The sequence below is a fragment of the Anguilla anguilla genome, chromosome 19 (genome assembly GCF_013347855.1).
Source record: "Anguilla anguilla isolate fAngAng1 chromosome 19, fAngAng1.pri, whole genome shotgun sequence".
In the NCBI taxonomy this organism is placed as follows: Eukaryota; Metazoa; Chordata; class Actinopteri; order Anguilliformes; family Anguillidae; genus Anguilla; species Anguilla anguilla.
Genome location: NC_049219.1, coordinates 8,015,959 through 8,036,343, shown reverse-complemented (window position 1 = coordinate 8,036,343; position 20,385 = coordinate 8,015,959). Strand labels below are relative to the sequence as shown.

General features: G+C 44.4%; 3 protein-coding genes and 1 long non-coding RNA gene across 9 annotated transcripts; 1 reads left to right on the top strand and 3 right to left on the bottom strand.

Annotated features, from left to right (window-relative positions):
- Positions 1–556: 556 nt before the first annotated feature.
- LOC118219307 (angiopoietin-4-like) lies at positions 557–19,048 on the bottom strand. 5 transcript variants are annotated; one of them, XM_035402454.1, is made up of 8 exons: positions 18,855–19,048; positions 18,290–18,333; positions 3,890–3,973; positions 3,497–3,524; positions 2,980–3,071; positions 2,283–2,400; positions 1,642–1,827; positions 557–1,204 (listed from the first exon to the last, which is right to left on the bottom strand). In XM_035402454.1, exons 3-8 carry the CDS (start codon positions 3,968–3,970, stop codon positions 870–872), a joined length of 840 nt encoding a protein of 279 aa, XP_035258345.1. In that variant the 5' UTR covers positions 3,971–3,973; positions 18,290–18,333; positions 18,855–19,048; the 3' UTR covers positions 557–869. The 5 variants fall into 5 exon arrangements, with proteins under 5 accessions (XP_035258345.1, XP_035258342.1, XP_035258341.1 ...); XM_035402451.1 differs by lacking the exons at positions 18,290–18,333; positions 18,855–19,048 and adding exons at positions 4,667–4,741; positions 5,371–5,552 and having other exon boundaries at positions 2,980–3,065; XM_035402450.1 differs by lacking the exons at positions 18,290–18,333; positions 18,855–19,048 and adding exons at positions 4,667–4,741; positions 5,371–5,551.
- On the top strand, positions 6,025–6,596 carry LOC118219362. The gene is made up of 2 exons (XR_004763748.1): positions 6,025–6,183; positions 6,489–6,596. It is a non-coding gene; the product is annotated as an uncharacterized LOC118219362 (long non-coding RNA).
- On the bottom strand, positions 7,883–13,922 carry LOC118219310 (fibrinogen-like protein 1). Of its 2 annotated transcripts, none has more exons than XM_035402460.1 (7): positions 12,697–13,922; positions 11,356–11,439; positions 11,004–11,031; positions 10,559–10,650; positions 9,861–9,978; positions 9,022–9,213; positions 7,883–8,577 (listed from the first exon to the last, which is right to left on the bottom strand). In XM_035402460.1, the coding sequence occupies exons 2-7, from the start codon at positions 11,434–11,436 to the stop codon at positions 8,252–8,254; spliced, it is 837 nt and encodes a 278-aa protein (XP_035258351.1). In that variant the 5' UTR covers positions 11,437–11,439; positions 12,697–13,922; the 3' UTR covers positions 7,883–8,251. The 2 variants fall into 2 exon arrangements, with proteins under 2 accessions (XP_035258351.1, XP_035258352.1); XM_035402461.1 differs by having other exon boundaries at positions 9,022–9,207.
- LOC118219311 (angiopoietin-4-like) lies at positions 14,024–17,476 on the bottom strand. The gene is made up of 6 exons (XM_035402463.1): positions 17,393–17,476; positions 16,995–17,022; positions 16,522–16,613; positions 15,825–15,942; positions 15,148–15,333; positions 14,024–14,681 (listed from the first exon to the last, which is right to left on the bottom strand). The coding sequence occupies exons 1-6, from the start codon at positions 17,471–17,473 to the stop codon at positions 14,371–14,373; spliced, it is 816 nt and encodes a 271-aa protein (XP_035258354.1). The 5' UTR covers positions 17,474–17,476; the 3' UTR covers positions 14,024–14,370.
- Positions 19,049–20,385: the final 1,337 nt, after the last annotated feature.

Sequence of the window (20,385 nt, the reverse complement as noted above, 5' to 3'; positions counted from 1 at the left end):
TAAGGGATTTTACTGAATATATTTTTGCAAAGTGAGTATGTTTCACATGGAGACATCAGGAGGGTAAATAATCCCTCATTAAACATCAATGTCTCATTAAAAACTATCAACATATTTCAGGAATTGGAATGCTAGCTTAAATGAAAAACAGTTAACACACAGGGGCTCCAAGGACTAAGTCTGGGAATCTGTGTCAAGGATTCAAGTTTTCAGTTAAATTAATTAAAATCTATAGATTATTCAGATGTACTGTATGGTGATTGGAATAACCCCAAAGCAAACAGCCACTCTCTTCCTTTATTTTTGAAAATTAATTCCTAAGAAAGGGAAAGGGTGGCTCCTCAGTGTGTGTCTGGGATGAGCAATTATTAACCAATTAAGTTATGACAAAATATAATTATGCCAGTAGTACATGACTGTTAAGCTATTAAGTCTTACAGGACAAGTTTTTCTGGTGTACTGTATGAAAACGTACGGTTTGTATGACAATAAGTTGTGTTTGCTTTTGTATTTTGCAACAAACAGCAAAAACAATTGCAAAAGAAATTTCAGATACTTCTTGGGAGTGCAAACCATTTACTTTTTGTTATATCACTCACGTTTACATTAAGTATTAGCAAAAAAATAAAATAAAAAAATAAAAAACTGTTTCAGAAGGTTAATGCAGTTACCAATAACATGGGTGTGGATTATTACTCAGTCGAGACTGATCATTACGGATGATTTCAGCGCATTATAACATGAAGCTGCAAAAGAAGTGAGAATCACAGAGCGGTTTAATTCTTGTTGAAGAACGGCAGGCTTTGAAGCGATACAAACCCCTTTCCGCGGGGGGGGGGGGGGGGGGGACTGATTGACACCTAGGTGCATTATTGGTTTGCTACATGAGCCTTCACCATCATGCGGGTGGCACGGGCAGAGTAAGGCCCGGAGTCCTTCCAGGTGAACCAGTGGAGGCCGGACGCCTGGTCCCAGTTCTTGCCGGCCGGGTGCCATTCGCCGTGGAGACTGGCCAACCCGCAGCGGCGGCTGTACCACCAGCCCCCTCCCCCTTCCTCGTGGCTGCAGGTGTCCGCGCTGATGTTGCCGAACGCGCAGGGCGCGCAGCTGTAGTTGTCCCGGTCCAGGGTGCTGAAGCTGCGGCAGTTCTGGTTGAGTCCGGGCAGCAATAAGGCAGAGGGGTCACGCCCGCGGATGGCGTCGCCTTCGCGAGAAAGAAAGATGTGATCAGAGACGCTCCAGGGGTACGGACAGACACGTCAACCCAACTGGGTTTGGAACCAGAGCTAGCACGCGCAAAGTTTGCACTTCATCAAGATCAAGCTTCATAATATGCAAAATAAATATGCAAAAAAAAAGCCTTAACCCTTTGAAGAGGAGTTTTTTTTAATGTTATTTCAAAATTCTAATTCAGTGTTCTAGAACCCCACTTGTGTCAGTTTTCAGCAGTGATTGTGACCATCGGCAATCAGAATGTTCAGTTAAGAACATTCCAAATCACGCTTGTGATCTCACACCTTAAACCACCAAGAGCCGCGTCTCAGTGCTCTTGGCCAAGAGCACAATGCAGAAGAGCCCTCGAACGCGCATATCGGAGAACGGTCGCCGAGCGGCGATTGGTGAAAGCCGGCGGGATTTTACCTGCTGTGCCGTAGTACCCCCACACTTCCAGCCGGTAGGCCTGGCTCTCATTTCCCAACTTGAAGTCTCTGTACTCCGCAAACGCAGACCCCCCTTCGAAGTCCCACAGGTCCACCCTCAGGGCCCATCGACTGCCCCCCGCTTTGGTGATCGCCCACAGCCTCTGGAGCCCCAGCCAGTGGTCGCCTACAGCCGAGGAGGAAGAGGAACGAGAGAACATGCCGGAAGAACATGAAGCGTTAAGATGAGCAGAGGCCATTCAGCCCATCTAGAACAGTGGTTCCCAAACTCATTTTATACTCCGTTACTAAGAGTGGCAGTATTACACTTCCAGTAGTAACAATACATGGTCCAGTGGGAAGGTGGGGCGGAGGGGGGGGGGTGGAGCGATCGTGGACCAAGAGTCGGGTCGCCAAATCTGGGCTAAAGAACATCCAGCCTGGTGCCACAGCAGGTCTCCACCTCTATTCAGCTTGTCCCACACAATCTCGGTCTGAAAGATTCTTAGACCTGGACCTGTAGACCTGTGTCCACTAGTTCTGCTGATCTCAAGTCTATTGCAGTTCACTTTCTAAACCCCTTTAATGAAGGGGACAGATCTCTCCCTTGGTCTCCTAAAGAAAAAGGCTTAGTCTCCGTACTCTGAGGGTTCCCAAATCCGTGTTTGTAGGCGAGCCAGTCCTTCCGGAAGGACACTTCTCCTCCCGAACGCTTCTGGAACACGGTCCAACCGCCGTCCGACTGCATCTCGCAGAACACCTGCGGTCAGAGACCCACGCTGGGAGGCTCAAACAGAACCACATCCTCACTGAACACATCTACGGCTCAGCAAGTGGATTTATTAAAAATTATAACATGCTATAACAATTTTTTAAAAATGGTATCGTAAGACATGATCATAAACCATTTTATTTGTAGCACCTATCCACTTCTTTATAAGAGCAATATTTCATAGCAGCGGCAACAACACAGGAAGTCCTTTCTGCATCCAGTTTAAATTGAGATATTTTAGACTTTTCGCTGATGCTGTACTCCAGAGAGATTTGCTAACATTTAACAGGCAGTCCGTTTGTACAGCTGGATATTTACAGAGAAGTTTACATTAAGCACCAGTGGCAGTGCCCCATCTGGGAAGAGAACCTGCAAACCTCAGCCAAGCTGCCTACCCATCGCGTTACACTGCATCCTTCAGACCGCTAGCCTCTGAAATCCTGTATTTTCTGATTAACACTTTAAAGAGTAAGATTTTTTTTAAAAACTTTGTGATGAGAATGTTCTTAACTGAACATTCTAACGCTGGTTATTGAAAGGACTGGAGTTCTCCCAGACCAACCATACCTTGAAAGGTTTTGGGACACCCGCAGGTTGAATCATGTACAAGCCACTGGTGGCTTCAGGGTGTTGACTTTTGATCTGGGAGCAGTCTGTTCCTGGAACATGCCGGAAAGGGGGGGGGGGGGGGGGGGGGGGGGGGGTGGGGGGGGGGGGGTGTCACTGATTCAAGGCTTGATTCAACAGTGCATCTCGAAAATAAAAACACTTAACTTCTTTAATTCAAGGCTGGACAGATCTCAAGATAAACAGAATGGGAACAACATCTACAGCAGCAGCGAGAGGCCAAAGCGTGGGCGTAGCGCATTCCACACCGCTCGGATTGTTATCGGGTTGCTTCCACAAACAACCCACAGCCCGAGAGTCCACCCAGACTGTGACTGGGTGCGACAGGCGGACCGCTACGGCGGCTGGCTACGTGAATTTTGGACGACACGCACACCGGTACAGCGATTAGAGGGGCTAAGGAAATACGACTCGCCGTTCTGAATAAGGAGTGAGCGTCATTCCTGAGTTCACTTACCGCGAACAGGGGGAACTCCACAGCGAACCTGGAAACAAATGCCGAGAACACACCGGTTAACGCGGCCATCGAGCCTGGCGACCTTTCGTTCGCTTTTTTGGCGGTACGACAGAGTCCACTCACTGCAAATGGCGGAGAGTGTTCCAAAACAGCGCGTTCCATTTGACCTTAAAATTATTTAACATGTACAGTTTATTGGGGCTGGAGAATTCCAGGAATAAGAAATGCTTTTCTTCTAAAAATGAATGTTGGCGTGTCTAAATAGCACACACCTTGTAAACTGCATAAACGAGGACAAAAATAGCAACACATCGTGTAAATTGCATAAACTAGGGCAACGTAAAAAAAAATGAAAAAAGTTACAATTACTGTAACTGGTAGGCATGTCCTTACCAAATTCTGGCTGGCGTGAACATTAAGGAAGAGAAGCAGGACCAGCTTGGCACAGCCAATTGGATTCCAGTCTCCGCCCATTGTCTGAGAAAGAGGAACGTGAAAACAAATCACACATCTCGCCATAATCTGTATAAGGCCTCGCTTACACCTACACTGTCACTCACATGCCTTAGCGTGGAACTTAGAAATAGTAAAGACTGAACGCATAACATTACTGAACAAAAACAAGAGAAACCTGTAGACTGTGCACTTTTTATACAGTCTATGGTATCAGCTAGTGATAACTGCATATATTTTGACTAGAAATTTCATTTGAAACCAAAGCCACTGCTTACATAAGCCATGCAGTTGCTAAATTTGAGCAAAACATCTTTTTTTGTTTTTGCCCAGACTGGGGATCTCATTCTCCAGGCTATGAGGGCCACAATGTTGGCTGTTGTAAAATCAGGAGCCATAAAAACAAGGTGTTGACTATTTAGCCAATGAATGACTAGCTGAAGCGTGCTAAAAAGGCTCCTGAACCTGAGTTTGAGATCACTGACCAAGTCTTAAGCTCTTGTGCCACCTGCTGAAATTAAAAAAAGGTGTCCCAACATCCACTCAACCAATTGATCGACTGCAGTCTACAATATCTGTGGTAGTATCTGCGATTAACCTCGCAAACATTAGACTCCCAAAATCGGAGACAGGATCACAAGAGCGACAGTGCACCCACAAAATGGGTCTAAAACTAGAACACGATTTCACAATGTAAAATTAGTCTCGGACACAAACCTTGTACGACACGCAGAAACCTGAATCCAGGAGAGCCGCAGGGTCTGCTGGCATTCGTTATCACATTAGAAATAGCTGTACAAAATAAGTAATTGTACCTTACTAAACCCGTGTTCAGCAGTTGTCTACGATCATGAAAATGCACTTTTGTACGTCGCTTTGGATAAAAGCGTCAGCCAAATGAATATAATGTAACATTAGCACTTAAGCGATCAATTAAGGCAATTAATTGATTTAATAATTGCCGGTGTCTTGTATGTGGTGCTGATATGAAAGTTAGAAAAACAAAAGAACGTGTCTCCAAGACCGCAGTTGCCGACTCTGTTCAGCTCGTGCTTAAATTTTGAATTAACCACCAGCAAACGAGTCAACAGTGTTTTCGTCATAAATAAATGAATGTGTAATGCACACGCGTTTGTATTGTTTTACACCCTAAATTCGGCGGAAGTATGTTGCTTTTTTGATTCGACTTCTTCAGCTCAGGTCAAAATAATTATAACATCAAATATATTTAAGAATAACTGTCAGCAAGTACATCAATTTGGTCATAAAAACCTAAACTTTAAAAGCATTCATATCCTATTTTAGACGTCTAGGAGCAAGTAATAATAACAAACTTGTGTAAGTTAATTTATAGTCAGCAGCGTCAATTAGCCCATTGCACGGGCACAAATACAGGTCCAAAAGCGGACCCGAGAACTTACCCAAGAATTTTCACTCTATCCGTCAGCCGTTCTTGTAGCGTGCTGCAACTTTGACGCTTGAAAAAGAAATGCCCGCTCAGACTGTGCGCTATGCGCTATATTAGAACGATAATGACTAACGACACAGCCGTCAGTCAACAAGATCGTTTGCCTCGCCATTTGCTACTTACACACCAGGAAGCGGATCCACTGTGCGCCCCTGACGTAGGGCATGGATATTCTTTAAATCCCTTACCAAGGCGTAAATTCACAGTTCGTCTGCGACACGGGCAAGGAATGAACTCCAAGTCACACAGAACTGATTCCCTACTAGAGAACAGGTCGCATTATAGGTAAAAAGCAGTTGGTAAATGGTTTCCTTTAATGATATGATTCAATTTTATTCTTTTGGTTCCCGTATATTCTAACGTTCACCGCTGTTTATTAATTCCATGATCCATTAAATGTTTGGGTTTTGTATAGGTCATAGGAGTCAATTGATAAAGAGACGTTGGTCTAAATTTGAAGTCCCTGTTATAATAAAGGTAAAATAAATGGCAATCTGAATCCATCATTTATTAAAATGTATTCTATATTTCAATGTACTAAAATGTAGAAATACGTCGGCTACTTTTTACAACCTGCGTATTTTAAAATTTGGGGATAATGTGCAAAAGGCTCAGAGTATGGACAGTGAAGACCGAACCTGTTGCTAGGCAACGCCCTTTTGTTTACAGCTCGCGCTTGCCGCGGTTAAATTTTGTGCAAAGTTAATCAGTTTAACGGTCATTTTCTAGCGAGTTAAGTTTCCTTTGTGTGCGTCAATAAACGGCAGTAAGTACATCTTTCTCTATCGTCAAGGATATTTAGTTTAGATTATTAGTTAATCCATTGTCTGATAGTAATTTGTATAGCAGAATGTTTAAGTTTTAGTAGCAGTATTCCTTAATATTTACCACATATTGGCGATTTATGCTAGGTACATTAGAGTGTCATTCCTCGCGACAATGCATCTACATATGGTAGAATATTCCGTTGTATTTAGTAAGCTACGTGATTAGCACCGTTTATTTCCTTTTAATGTACAGCCGATAATAAGTGTAGAAGTAGGCTAACTGTACTTCTTTTTCCTTATTTAGAACCACACATACACACATGCACACCCACCTGGTTTAAACCTAAGAGGAGAACAGAGATTGCCTGTGCCTGTGTATTTGCATTCCATTTATAATAAACCCCCAAAAGAATTTCCTGCCTCCGTGTCCTGACCAGACACCCCATATTGTTGACAAACTCCTAACCACCAAGAGCTTCCTTACAGATAACAACAAATAAAATACCATATTTATTGCAATTATGCAGAGATGTTTATTAAAATTATATCCATGAATTATAACAATATGTAAAAAATGCACGTTTTCTCTGAATAAAGCCGGGCTCCTCACCATGATTTGCGTAATCGGTTGTGCGCAAAAACGTGGTTTTGTTTGATACGACTTTCCCTGGCAATAAGAGAATGGAAAATCAGAGGTTCACTTCCCAGTAAACTGCCTGTTCTGTGCTGCTCCCACTTTAAAAAAACAACCTTAAATCCCAAAAGTGGTTAGACCCATTGCCGGGAAATATCGCCCACCCCTTCCCCCCAAAAAAGAGAGAAAACATAGCCGTGTGGCTAGGGCGCTTTACCCGGACACTGTTCCCTTGTATTGTCTTTGTTAAGTCCTGCGACCCTCCCTTTTCCAAGAGTTAAAATATGAGGAGTTTGTTAATTCTGCTATTTCAAAGTATAATATCAACGCGATATAATTTCAGATTACCACTTCTTTTTGTCAGTTTCCAAACTAAGGCTTCCAATGTGAGTTACTCAGTTTTGCACGGCCCATAAATGAATTTGGATACAAACGGGGACAGTTTTTTGTGTTATGGTTTTCTACTGATTATAGTAATTTCCCTGCAGAAATGCTCGGCTACTCATTCCCAGTGTTTAGATTGGAATGTAGCAGTCTCACAGTATACAGTACACACATGGAGACATCAGGAGGGTAAATAATCCCTCATTAAACATCAATGTCTCATTAAAAACTATCAACATATTTCAGGAATTGGAATGCTAGCTTAAACGAAAAACAGTTAACACACAGGGGCTCCAAGGACCAAGTCTGGGAATCTGTGTCAAGGATGCAAGTTTTCAGTTCAATTAATTAAAATATATAGATTATTCAAATGTACTGTATGGTGATTGGAATAACCCCAAAGCAAACGGCCACTCTCTTCCTTTATTTTTGAAAATTAATTCCTAAGAAAGGGAGGCTCCTAAATGTGTGTCTGGGATGAGCAATTATTAACCAATTAAATTACGACAAAATATAATTATGCCAGTAGTACATGGCTGTTAAGCTATTAAGTCTTACAGGACAAGTTTTTCTGGTGTACTAAATGAAAACGTACGGTTTGTAAGACAATAAGTTGTGTTTGCTTTTGTATTTTGCAACAAACAGCAAAAAACAATTGCAACAGAAATTTCAGATACTTCTTGGGAGTGCAAACCATTTACTTTGTTATATCACTCACGTTTACATTAAGTATGAGCAAAAAATAAAATAAAAAATAAAAAACTGTTTCAGAAGGTTAATGCAGTTACCAATAACATGGGTGTGGATTATTACTCAGTCGAGACTGATCATTACGGATGATTTCAGTGCATTATAACATGAAGCTGCATAAGAAGTGAGAATATCAGAGTGGTGTAATTCTTGTTGAAGAACGGCAGGCTTTAAAGTGATACAAACCCCTTTCCACGGGGGGGGGGGGGGACTGATTGACACCTAGGTGCATTATGGGTTTGCTACATGTGCAGTGGCAGTAAGCTTCTGACACGGCCGTCCGCGATCTCCGTTCTGCTCTAGTTTAGAGCCTTCACCATCATGCGGGTGGCACGGGCGGAGTAATAGTTCCTGTCCTTCCAGGTGCGCCAGTAGAGGCCGGACCCCCGGAACTCGTTCTTGCCGGCCGGGTGCCAGTCGCCGTGGAGGCTGGCCAACCCGCAGCGGCGGCTGTACCACCAGCCCCCTCCCCCTTCCTCCTCGCTGCAGTTGTCCATGTACATGTCGCCGAACGCGCAGGACATGCAGCTGCTGTCGTCCCGGTCCAGGGTGCTGAAGCTGCGGCAGTTCTGGTCGTTTCCGGGCCACAGCCCGTCGGTGGGGTGGAGCCCGCGGATGGCGTCACCTTTGCGAGAAAGAAGATGCGATCAGAGATGCAAGCTCTAGGGATACGGACAGACACATCAACCCAACTGGGTTTGGAACCAGAGGTAGCACGCGCAAAGTTTGCACTTCATCAAGATCAAGCTTCATAATATGCAAAATAAATATGCAAAAAAAAAAAGCCTTAACCCTCTGAAGAGGAGTTTTTCTTGGAATGTTATTTCAAAATTCTTATTCAGTGTTCTAGAACCCCACTTCTGTCAGTTTTCAGCAGTGATTATGACCATCGGCAATCAGAATATTCAGTTAAGAACATTCCAAATCACGCTTGTGACCTCACACCTTAAACCACCAAGAGCCGCGTCTCAGTGCTCTTGGCCAAGAGCACAATGCAGAAGAGCCCTCGCACACGCATATCGGAGAACGGTCGCCGAGCGGCGATTGGTGAAAGCCGGCAGGATTTTACCCGCTGTGCCGTAGTACTCCCCCACTCTCAGCCCGTAGGCCTGGCTCTCATTTCCCAACTTGAAGTCGCTGTACTCCGCAAACGCAGACCCCCCTTCAAAGTCCCACAGGTCCACCCTCAGGGCCCATCGACTGCCCCCCGCTTTGGTGATCGCCCACAGCCTCTGGAGCCCCAGCCAGTGGTCGCCTACAGCCAAGGAGGAAGAGGAACGAGAGAACATACCGGAAGAACATGAATGGTAAATGGACTAGTGCTTTTATCCAAAGCGCTTTACAATTGATGCCTGTCATTCGCCAGAGCAGTTAGGGGTTAGGGGTTAGGTGTCTTGCTCAAGGACACTTCGACACGCCCAGGGCGGGGTTTGAACCGGCAACCCTCTGACTGCCAGACAATCGGTCTTACCTCCTGAGCTATGTCGCCCCATGAAATGTTAAGATGAGCAGAGGCTATTCAGCCCATCTAGAACAGTGGTTCCCAAACTCATTTTATACTCCGTTACTAAGAGTGGCAGTATTACACTTCCAGTAGTAACAATACATGGTCCAGTGGGAAGGTGGTGCGGAGGGGGGGGGGGGGGGGTGGAGCGATTGTGGACCAAGAGTCGGGTCGCCAAATCTGGGCTAAAGAACCTCCAGCCTGGTGCCACAGCAGGTCTCCACCTCTATTCAGCTTGTCCCACACAATCTCGGTCTGAAAGATTCTTAGACCTGGACCTGTACACCTGTGTCCACCAGTTCTGCTGATCTCAAGTCTATTGCAGTTCACTTTCTAAACCCCTTTAATGAAGGGGACAGATCTCTCCCTTGGTCTCCTAAAGAAAAAAGGCTTAGTCTCCGTACCCTTACGTTTCCCGAATCCGCGTTTGTAGGCGAGCCAGTTCTTCCGGAAGGACACTTCTCCTCCCGAACGCCTCTGGAACACGGTCCAACCACCGTCCGACCGCATCTCGCAGAACACCTGCGGTCAGAGACCCACGCTGGGAGGCTCAAACAGAACCACATCCTCACTGAACACATCTACGGCTCAGCAAGTGGATTAATTAAAAATTATAACATGCTATAACAATTTTTTAAAAATGGTATCGTAAGACATGATCATAAACCATTTTATTTGTAGCACCTATCCACTTCTTTATAAGAGCAATATTTCATAGCAGCGGCAACAACACAGGAAGTCCTTTCAGCATCCAGTTTAAATTGAGATATTTTAGACTTTTCGCTGATGCTGTGCTCCAGAGAGATTTGCTAACATTTAACAGGCAGTCCGTTTGTACATCTGGATATTTACAGAGAAGTTTACATTAAGCACCAGTGGCAGTGCCCCATCTGGGAAGAGAACCTGCAAACCTCAGCCAAGCTGCCTACCCATCGCGTTACACTGCATCCTTCAGACCGCTAGCCTCTGAAATCCTGTATTTTCTGATTAACACTTTAAAGAGTAAGATTTTTTTTTAAAAACTTTGTGATGAGAATGTTCTTAACTGAACATTCTAACGCTGGTTATTGAAAGGACTGGAGTTCTCCCAGACCAACCATACCTTGAAAGGTTTTGGGACACCCGCAGGTTTAATCATGTACACCCCACTGGTGGCTTCAGGGTGTTGACTTTTGATCTGGGAGCAGTCTGTTCCTGGAACATGCCAGAAAGGGGGTGGGGGAGGGGGAGTCACTGATTCAAGGCTTGATTCAACAGTGCATCTCGAAAATAAAAACAACTTCTTTAATTCAAGGCTGGACAGATCTCAAGATAAACAGAATGGGAACAACATCTACAGCAGCAGCGAGAGGCCAAAGCGTGGGCGTAGCGCATTCCACACCGCTCGGATTGTTATCGGGTTGCTTCCACAAACAATCCACAGGCCAAGAGTCCACCCAGACTGTGACTGGGTGCGACAGGCGGACCGCTACGGTGGCTGGCTACGTGAATTTTGGACGACGCGCACACCGGTACAGCGATTGGAGGGGCTAAGGAAATACGCTTACCGCTAAGAGGGGAAACTCCATGGTGAACCTGGAAACAAATGCCGAGAACACACCGGTTAACTCGGCTATCGAGACTGGCGACCTTTCGTTCGCTTTTTTTGGCGGTACGACAGAGTCCACTCACTGCAAATGGCGGAGAGTGTTCCAAAAGAGCGAGTTCCATTTGACCTTAAAATTATTTAACATGTACAGTTTGTTTGGGGCTGGAGAATTCCAGGAATAAGTAATGCTTTTCTTCTAAAATTAATGTTGGCGTGTCTAAATAGCACACACCATGTAGATTGCATAAAATAGGGCAACGTAAAAAATAAAAAAAAGTTACAATTACTGTAACTGGTACGCGTGTCCTTACCAAATTCTTGCTGGCGTGAACATTGAGAAAGAGAAGCAGGACCAGCTTGCCACAGCCAATTGGATTCCAGTCTCCGCCCATTGTCTGAGAAAGAGGAATGTGAAAACAAATCACTTTCATCTCGCCATAATCTGTACAAGGCCTCGCTTACACCTACACTGTCACTCACATGCCTTAGCGTGGAACTTAGAAATAGTAAAGACTGAATGCATAACATTACTGAACAAAAACAAAATAAACCTGTGCACTTTTTATACAGTCTATGGTATCAGCTAGTGATAACTGCATATATTCTGACTAGAAATTTCATTCGAAACCAAAGCCACTGCTTACGTAAGCCATGCAGTTGCTAAATTTGAGCAAAACATCTTTTTTTGTTTTTGCCCAGACTGGGGATCTCATTCTCCAGGCTATGAGGGCCACAATGTTGGCTGTTGTAAAATCAGGAGCCATAAAAACATGGTGTCGACTATTTAGCCAATGAATGACTGGCTGAAGCAAGCTAAAAAGGCTCCTGGACCTGAGTTTGAGATCACTGACCAAGTCCTAAGCTCTTGTGCCACTTGCTGAAATTTAAAAAAAGATGTCCCAACATCCACTCAACCAATTGATCGACTGTAGTCTCCAATATTTGTGGTACTATCTGCGATTCATCTCGCAAACATTAGACTCCCAAAATCAGAGAGAGGATCACAAGCGCGAGAGTGCACCCACCAAATTGGCGTAAAACTAGAACACAATTTCACAATGTAAAATTAGTCTCGGACACAAACCTTGTACGACACGCAGAAACCTGGATCCAGGAGAGCCGCAGGTTCTGCGGGCATTCGTTATCACATTAGCACTTAAGCGATCAATTAAGGCAATTATTAATTGATTTAATAATTGCCGGTGTCTTGTATGTGGTGCTGATATGAAAGTAAAACAAAAGAACATGTCTCCAAGACCACAGTTTCCGACTCTGTTCAGCTCTTGCTTAAATTTTGAGTTAACGAGCAAACGAGCCAACGGTGATTTCGTCATAAATAAATTAATGTGTAATGCACACGCGTTTTTATTATTTTACACCCTAAATTCGGCAGAAGTGTGTTGCTTTTTTGATTCGACTTCTTCGGCTAAGGTCAAAATAATTATAACATCAAATATATTTAAGAATAACTGTCAGCAAGTACATCAATTTGGTCATAAAAACCTTAACTTTAAAAGCATTCATATCCTATTTTAGACGTCTAGGAGCAAGTAATAATAACAAACTTGTGTAAGTTAATTTATAGTCAGCAGCGTCAATTATCCCATTGCATGGGCACAAATACAGGTCCAAAAGCGGACCCGAGAACTTACCCAAGAATCTTCACTCTATCCGTCAGCCGTTCTTGTAGCGTGCTGCAACTTTGACGCTTGAAAAAAAAATGCCCGCTCAGACTGTGCGCTATGCGCTATATTAGAACGATAATGACTAACGACACAGCCGTCAGTCAACAAGATCGTTTGCCTCGCCATTTGCTACTTACACACCAGGAAGCGGATCCACTGTGCGCCCCTAACGTAGGGCACGGATATTCTTTAAATCCCTTACCAAGGCGTAAGTTCACAGTTTGTCTGCGACACGGGCAAGGAATGAACTCCAAGTCACACAGAACTGATTCCCTACTAGAGAACAGGTCGCGTTATTGGTAAAAAGCGGTTGGTAAATGGTTTCCTTTAATGATATGATTCAATTTTATTCTTTTGGTTCTCGTATATTCTAACGTTCACCGCTGTTTATTAATTCCATGGTCCATTAAATGTTTGGGTTTTGTATAGGTCATAGGAGTCCATTGATAAAGAGACCGTTGGTCTAAATTTGAAGTCCCTGTTATAATAAAGGTAAAATAAATGGGAATCTGAATCCATCATTTATTAAAATGTATTCTATATTTCAGTGTATTAAAATGTAGAAAAACTTCGGATACTTTTTACAACCTGCGTATTTTAAACTTTGGCGATAACAACAAATTAAGTACCATATTTATTGCAATTGTTTTATTGCACATTTTCCAAAGATCAAGATCTTTGGCTCATATCCGTTTACTTGGTTTTTGTCTCAGTTATCAGGTGCCCACATATTTAGCATTAAGGGATTTTACTGAATGTATTTTTGCAAAGTGAATATGTTTCACATGGAGACATCAGGAGGGTAAATAATCCCTCATTAAACATCAATGTCTCATTAAAAACCATCAACATATTTCAGGAATTGGAATGTTAGCTTAAATGAAAAACAGTTAACACACAGGGGCTCCAAGGACTAAGTCTGGGAATCTGTGTCAAGGATTCAAGTTTTCAGTTAAATTAATTAAAATCTATATATTATTCAGATGTACTGTATGGTGATTGGAATAACCCCAAAGCAAACAACCACTCTCTTCCTTTATTTTTGAAAATTAATTCCTAAGAAAGGAAGGCTCCTAAATGTGTGTCTGGGATGAGCAATTATTAACCAATTAAGTTATGACAAAATATAATTATGCCAGTAGTACATGGCTGTTAAGCTATTAAATCTTACAGGACAAGTTTTTCTGGTGTACTGTATGAAAACGTATGGTTTGTATGACAATAAGTTGTGTTTGCTTTTGTATTTTGCAACAAACAGCAAAAACAATTGCAAAAGAAATTTCAGATACTTCTCGGGAGTGCAAACCATTTACTTTTTGTTATATCACTCACGTTTACATTAAGTATTAGCAATAAAAAAAATAGAATAAAAAATCAAAAACTGTTTCAGAAGGTTAATGCAGTTATCAATAACATGGGTGTGGGTTATTAATCAGTTGAGACTGATCATTAGGGATGATTTCAGCGCATTATAACATGAAGCTGCATAAGAAGTGAGGATCACAGAGCGGTTTAATTCTTGTTGAAGAACGGCAGGCTTTAAAGCGATACAAACCCCTTTCCGTGGGGGGGGGGGGGGAGATTGATTGACACCTAGGTGCACTATGGGTCACGGCCGTCGGCGATCTCTGTTCCGCTGTACTACAGAGCCTTCACCATCATGCGGGTGGCGCGGGCGGAGTAAGGGGCGGGGCCCTTCCAGGTGCCCCAGTGGAGGCCGGACGCCCAGCCCCGGTTGTTGCCGGCCGGGTGCCAGTCGCCGTGGAGACTGGCCGACCCGCAGCGGCTGTACCACCAGCCCCCTCGCCCTTCCTCCCGGCTGCACTCGTCCACGGCGATGTCGCCGAACAGGCAGGGCGCGCAGCCGTCGTTGTCCCGGTCCAGGGTGCTGAAGCCCTGGCCGTTCTGGTCGTTCCCGGCGGGGAGGTGGAGCCCGCCGCGGATGGCGTCGCCTTCGCGAGAAAGAAAGATGCGGTCAGAGACGCGCGCTCCAGGGGTACGGACAGACGCGTCAACCCAGCTGGGTCTGGAACCAGAGCTAGCACGCGCAAAGTGTGCACTTCATCAAGATCAAGCTTCGTAATATGCAAAATAAATATGCAAAAAAAAAATCCTTAACCCTCGGAAGAGGAGGTTTTTTTGGAATGTTATTTCAAAATTCTAATTCAGTGTTCTAGAACCCCACTTGCGTCAGTTTTCAGCAGCGATTGTGACCATCGGCAATCAGAACATTCAGTTAAGAACATTCCAAATCACGCTTGTGACCTCACACCTTGAACCACCAAGAGCCACCGTCTCAGTGCTGCTGGCCAAGAGCACAATGCAGAAGAGCCCTCGAGCACGCATAGCGGAGAGTGAACGCGCGTCGACCGCGAACGGTCGCCGAGCGGCGACTGGTGAAAGCCGGTGGGATTTTACCTGCTGTGCCTCGGTACGCCCCCACTCCCAGCCGGTAGGCCTGGCTCTCGCTTCCCAGCTTGAAGTCGCTGTACTCCGCAAACGCAGAGCCCCCTTCGAAGTCCCACAGGTCCACCCTCAGGGCCCATCGACTGCCCCCCGCTTTGGTGATCGCCCACAGCTTCTGGAGCCCCAGCCAGTGGTCACCTACAGCCAAGGAGGAAGAGGAACGAGAGAACATACCGGAAGAACATGAAACGTTAAGATGAGCAGAGGCCATTCAGCCCATCTAGAACAGTGGTTCCCAAACTCATTTTATACTCCGTTACCAAGAGTGGCAGTATTACACTTCCAGTAGGTACAATACATGGTCCAGTGGGAAAGTGGGGCCGAGGGGGGGGGGGGGCGGGGGGGGGTGGAGCGATTGTGGACCAAGAGTCGGGTTGCCAGATCTGGGCTAAAGAACATCCAGCCTGGTGCCACAGCAGGTCTCCACCTCTATTCAGCTTGTCCCACACAATCTCGGTCTGAAAGATTCTTAGACCTGGACCTGTACACCTGTGTCCACTAGTTCTGCTGATCTCAAGTCTATTGCAGTTCACTTTCTAAACCCCTTTAATGAAGATTTAAATTAAAAAAAAAACCTCGGTCAGATCTCTCCCTTGGTCTCCTAAAGAAAAAAGGCTTAGTCTCCGTACTCTGAGGGTTCCCGAATCCGCGTTTGTAGGCGAGCCAGTTCTTCTGGAAGGACACTTTTCCTCCCGAACGCTTCTGGAACACGGTCCAACCGCCGTCCGACCGCATCTCGCAGAACACCTGCGGTCAGAGACCCACGCTGGGAGGCTCAAACAGAACCACATCCTCACTGAACACATCTACGGCTCAGCAAGTGGATTAATTAAAAATTATAACATACTATAACAATTTTTAAAAAATGATCTTGTAAGACATGATCATAAACCAATTTTATTTGTAGCGCCCATCCACTTCTTTATAAAAAGCAATATTTCATAGCAGCGGCAACAACACAGGAAGTCCTTTCTGCATCCAGTTTAAATTGAGATATTTTAGACTTTTCGCTGATGCTGTGCTCCAGAGAGATTTGCTAACATGTAACAGGCAGTCCGTTTGTACAGCTGGATATTTACACAGGAAGTTTACATTAAGCACCGGTGGCAGTGCCCCATCTGGGAAGAGAACCTGCAAACCTCAGCCAAGCTGCCAACCCATTGCGTTACACTGCATCCTTCAGACCGCTAGCCTCTGAAAACCTGCATTTTCTGATTAACCCTTTAAAGAGTAAGATAAAAAAAAACTTTGTGATGAGAATGTTCTTAACTGAACATTCTAACGCTGGTTATTGAAAGGACTGGAGTCCTCCCAGACCAAGCATACCTTGAAAGGTTTTGAGACACCTGCAGGTTGAATCACGTACACGCCACTGGTGGCTTCAGGGTGTTGACTCTTGATCTGGGAGCAGTCTGGTCCTGGAACATGCCGGAAAGGGGGGGGGGGGGGTGAATCACTGCCCAGTCTTGATTCAACAGTGCATCTCCCCAATAAAAACACTTATTTAATTCAGGGCTGGACAGATCTCAAGACAAACAGAATGGGAACAACATTTACAGCAGCGGCGAGAGGCCAAAGCGCGGGCGTGGCGCTTTACACACCGCTCGGATTGTTATGGGGTCGCTTCCACAGACAACCCGCAGCCCGAGAGTCCGGCCCAGACTGTGACTGGGTGCGACAGGCGGACCGCTACGTGAATTTCGGACGACGCGCACAGCGGCACAGCGATTGGAGGGGCCTAAGGAAATACGACTCGCCGTTCCGAATAAGGAGCGAGCGTCATTCCTGAGTTCACTTACCGCGAACAGGGGGAACTCCACAGCGAACCTGGAAACAAATGCCGAGAACACACCGGTTAACGCGGCCATCGAGCCTGGCGACCTTTCGTTCGCTTTTTTGGCGGTACGACAAGTGAGTCCACTCACTGCAAATGGCGGAGAGTGTTCCAAAAGAGCGAGTTCCATTTGACCTTAAAATTATTTAACATGTACAGTTTGTTGGGGCTGGAGAATTCCAGGAATAAGAAATGCTTTTCTTCTAAAAAATTAATGTTGGCGTGTCTAAATAGCACACACCTTGTAAACTGCATAAACGAGGACAAAAATAGCAACACATCATGTAAATTGCATAAACTAGGGCAACGTAAAAAAAAAATTTTTAAAGTTGCAATTACTGTAACTGGTAGGCGTGTCCTTACCAAATTCTTGCAGGCGTGAACATTGAGAAAGAGAAGCAGGACCAGCTTGCCACAGCCAATTGGATTCCAGTCTCCGCCCATTGTCTGAGAAAGAGGAACGTGAAAACAAATCACTTTCATCTTGCCATAATCTGTACAAGGCCTCGCTTACACCTACACTGTCACTCACATGCCTTAGCGTGGAACTTAGAAATAGTAAAGACTGAATGCATAACATTACTGAACAAAAACAAGAGAAACCTGTAGACTGTGCACTTTTTATACAGTCTATGGTATCAGCTAGTGATAACTGCATATATTTTGACTAGAAATTTCATTTGAAACCAAAGCCACCGCTTACGTAAGCCACGTAGTTGCAAAATTTGAGCAAAACATCTCCCCAACCTCGGTCCTGGAGAGCCACAGGTTCCATTGGTTGTCGTACTTACTCAGCAATGAATTGATCAGTTAAATCTGAATACTAAGTCAAGACACAAACAAAAATGTTTTTTTTTTTTTTGTTTTTGCCCAGACTGGGGATCTCCTTCTCCAGGCTATGAGGGCCACAATGTTGGCTTTTGTAAAATCAGGAGCCATAAAAACAAGGTGTCGACTATTTAGCCAATGAATGACTGGCTGAAGCATGCTAAAAAGGCTCCTGGACCTGAGTTTGAGATCACTGACCAAGTCCTAAGCTCTTGTGCCACCTGCTGAAATAAAAAAAAAAGATGTCCCAACATCCACTCAACCAATTGATCGACTGTAGTCTCCAATATCTGTGGTACTATCTGCGATTCATCTCGCAAACATTAGACTCCCAAAATCAGAGAGAGGATCACAAGCGCGAGAGTGCACCCACCAAATTGGCCTAAAACTAGAACACAATTTCACAATGTAAAATTAGTCTCGGACACAAACCTTGTACGACACGCAGAAACCTGGATCCAGGAGAGCCGCAGGGTCTGCTGGCATTCGTTATCACATTAGCACTTAAGCGATCAATTAAGGCAATTAATTGATTTAATAATTGCCGGTGTCTTGTATGTGGTGCTGATATGAAAGTTAGAAAAACAAAAGAACGTGTCTCCAAGACCACAGTTGCCGACTTTGTTCATCTCGTGCTTAAATTAACCACCAGCAAACGAGTCAACAGTGTTTTCGTCATAAATAAATTAATGTGTAATGCACACGCGTTTTTATTATTTTACACCCTAAAATCGGCGGAAGTATGTTGCTTTTTTGATTTGACTTCTTCGGCTCAGGTCAAAATAATTATAACATCAAATATATTTAAGAATAACGGTCAGCAAGTACATCAATTTGGTCATAAAAACCTTAACTTTAAAAGCATTCATATCCTATTTTGGACGTCTAGGAGCAAGTAATAATAACAAACTTGCATAAGTTAATTTATAGTCAGCAGCGTCAATTAGCCCATTGTACGGGCCCAAATAGAGGTCCAAAAGCGGACCCGAGAACTTACCCAAGAATTTTCACTCTATCCGTCAGCCGTTCTTGTAGCGTGCTGCAACTTTGACGCTTGCAAAATAAATGCCCGCTCAGACTGAGGGCTATGGGCTATATTTATATGAGAACGATAGTGACTAACGGCACAGCCGTCAGTCAGCAAGACCACTTGCCTCGCCATTTGCTATTTACACACCAGGAAGCGGATCCACTGTGCGCCCCTGGCGTAGGGCACGGATATTCTTTAAATCCCTTACACAGGGTTCACAGTTCTTCTGCGACACGGGCAAGGAATGAACTCCAAGTCACACAGAACTTTTTTTCCTACTAGAGAACAGGTCGCGTTATTGGTAAAAAGCAGTTGGTAAATGGTTTCCTTTAATGATATGATTCAATTTTATTCTTTTGGTTCTCGTATATTCTAACGTTCACCGCTGTTTATTAATTCCATGATCCATTAAATGTTTGGGTTTTGTATAGGTCATAGGAGTCCCTTGATAAAGAGACATTGGTCTAAATTGGAAGTCCCTGTTATAATAAAGGTAAAATAAATGGGAATCTGAATCCATAATTTATTAAAATGTATTCTATATTTCAATGTACTAAAATGTAGAAATACGTCGGCTACTTTTTACAACCTGCGTATTTTAAAATGTGGGGATAACAACAAATAAAGTACCATATTTATTGCAATTATGCAGAGATTAAAATAATATCCATGGATTATAACAATATGTAAAAAATGCACGTTTCTCTGAATAAAGCCTCACCATGATTTGCGTAATCTGTTGTGCGCAAAAACGTGGTTTTGTTTGATACTACTTTCCCTGGCAATAAGAGAATGGAAAATCAGAGGTTCACTTCCCAGTAAACTGCCTGTTCTGTGCTGCTCCCACTTTTAAAAAAACAACCTTAAATCCCAAAATTGGTTAGACCCACTGCCGGGAAATATCGCCCACCCCTTCCCGCCCCCAAAAAGAAAACATAGCCGTGTGGCTAGGGCGCTTTACTAAGGACACTCAAGTCTTTGTTAGGTCCTGCCATAAGGAATCCAGGCTTTTAATAAATCAGCACCCTATCCTGTAACAAGTGCTTTCAACCCCACCCCCTTATTTCGGCTTTGGTCCATTTTCCCCTGCGGCTGCAGTTAATGGCAAGGGCTCGGTGGGCTGAGCCTGACTCAGCCGTGCGCAGTGGGGAAACTCCCTGTGTGAACCAGCTCCCCTTTCCCACCCACAGGTGAGCCTGACCAATCGCTGCTGCCGTTTTCACTGTTGCAGTAATGTCAGTGTAGTAACGTGGGCGCTTTTGCGGAACAGGGAGGGACGCCGATACACATGACTCCCTAGACGGTAAACGCTTACGTCCAACCCTTTTTCTTTGGAAGTACTTATTTCGGTGGTCGTGGTTAATAGCAGAGGTTCGCGGGGCTACAGAGCACCCACGCCCCTCTATAAACTTTCAGAAGTAAAATACAACTGAAATATTTTAGCACGAACAGAAGGGGAATTGACGTGGCAGACTCCTCGCCAAAATAGACAGACCAT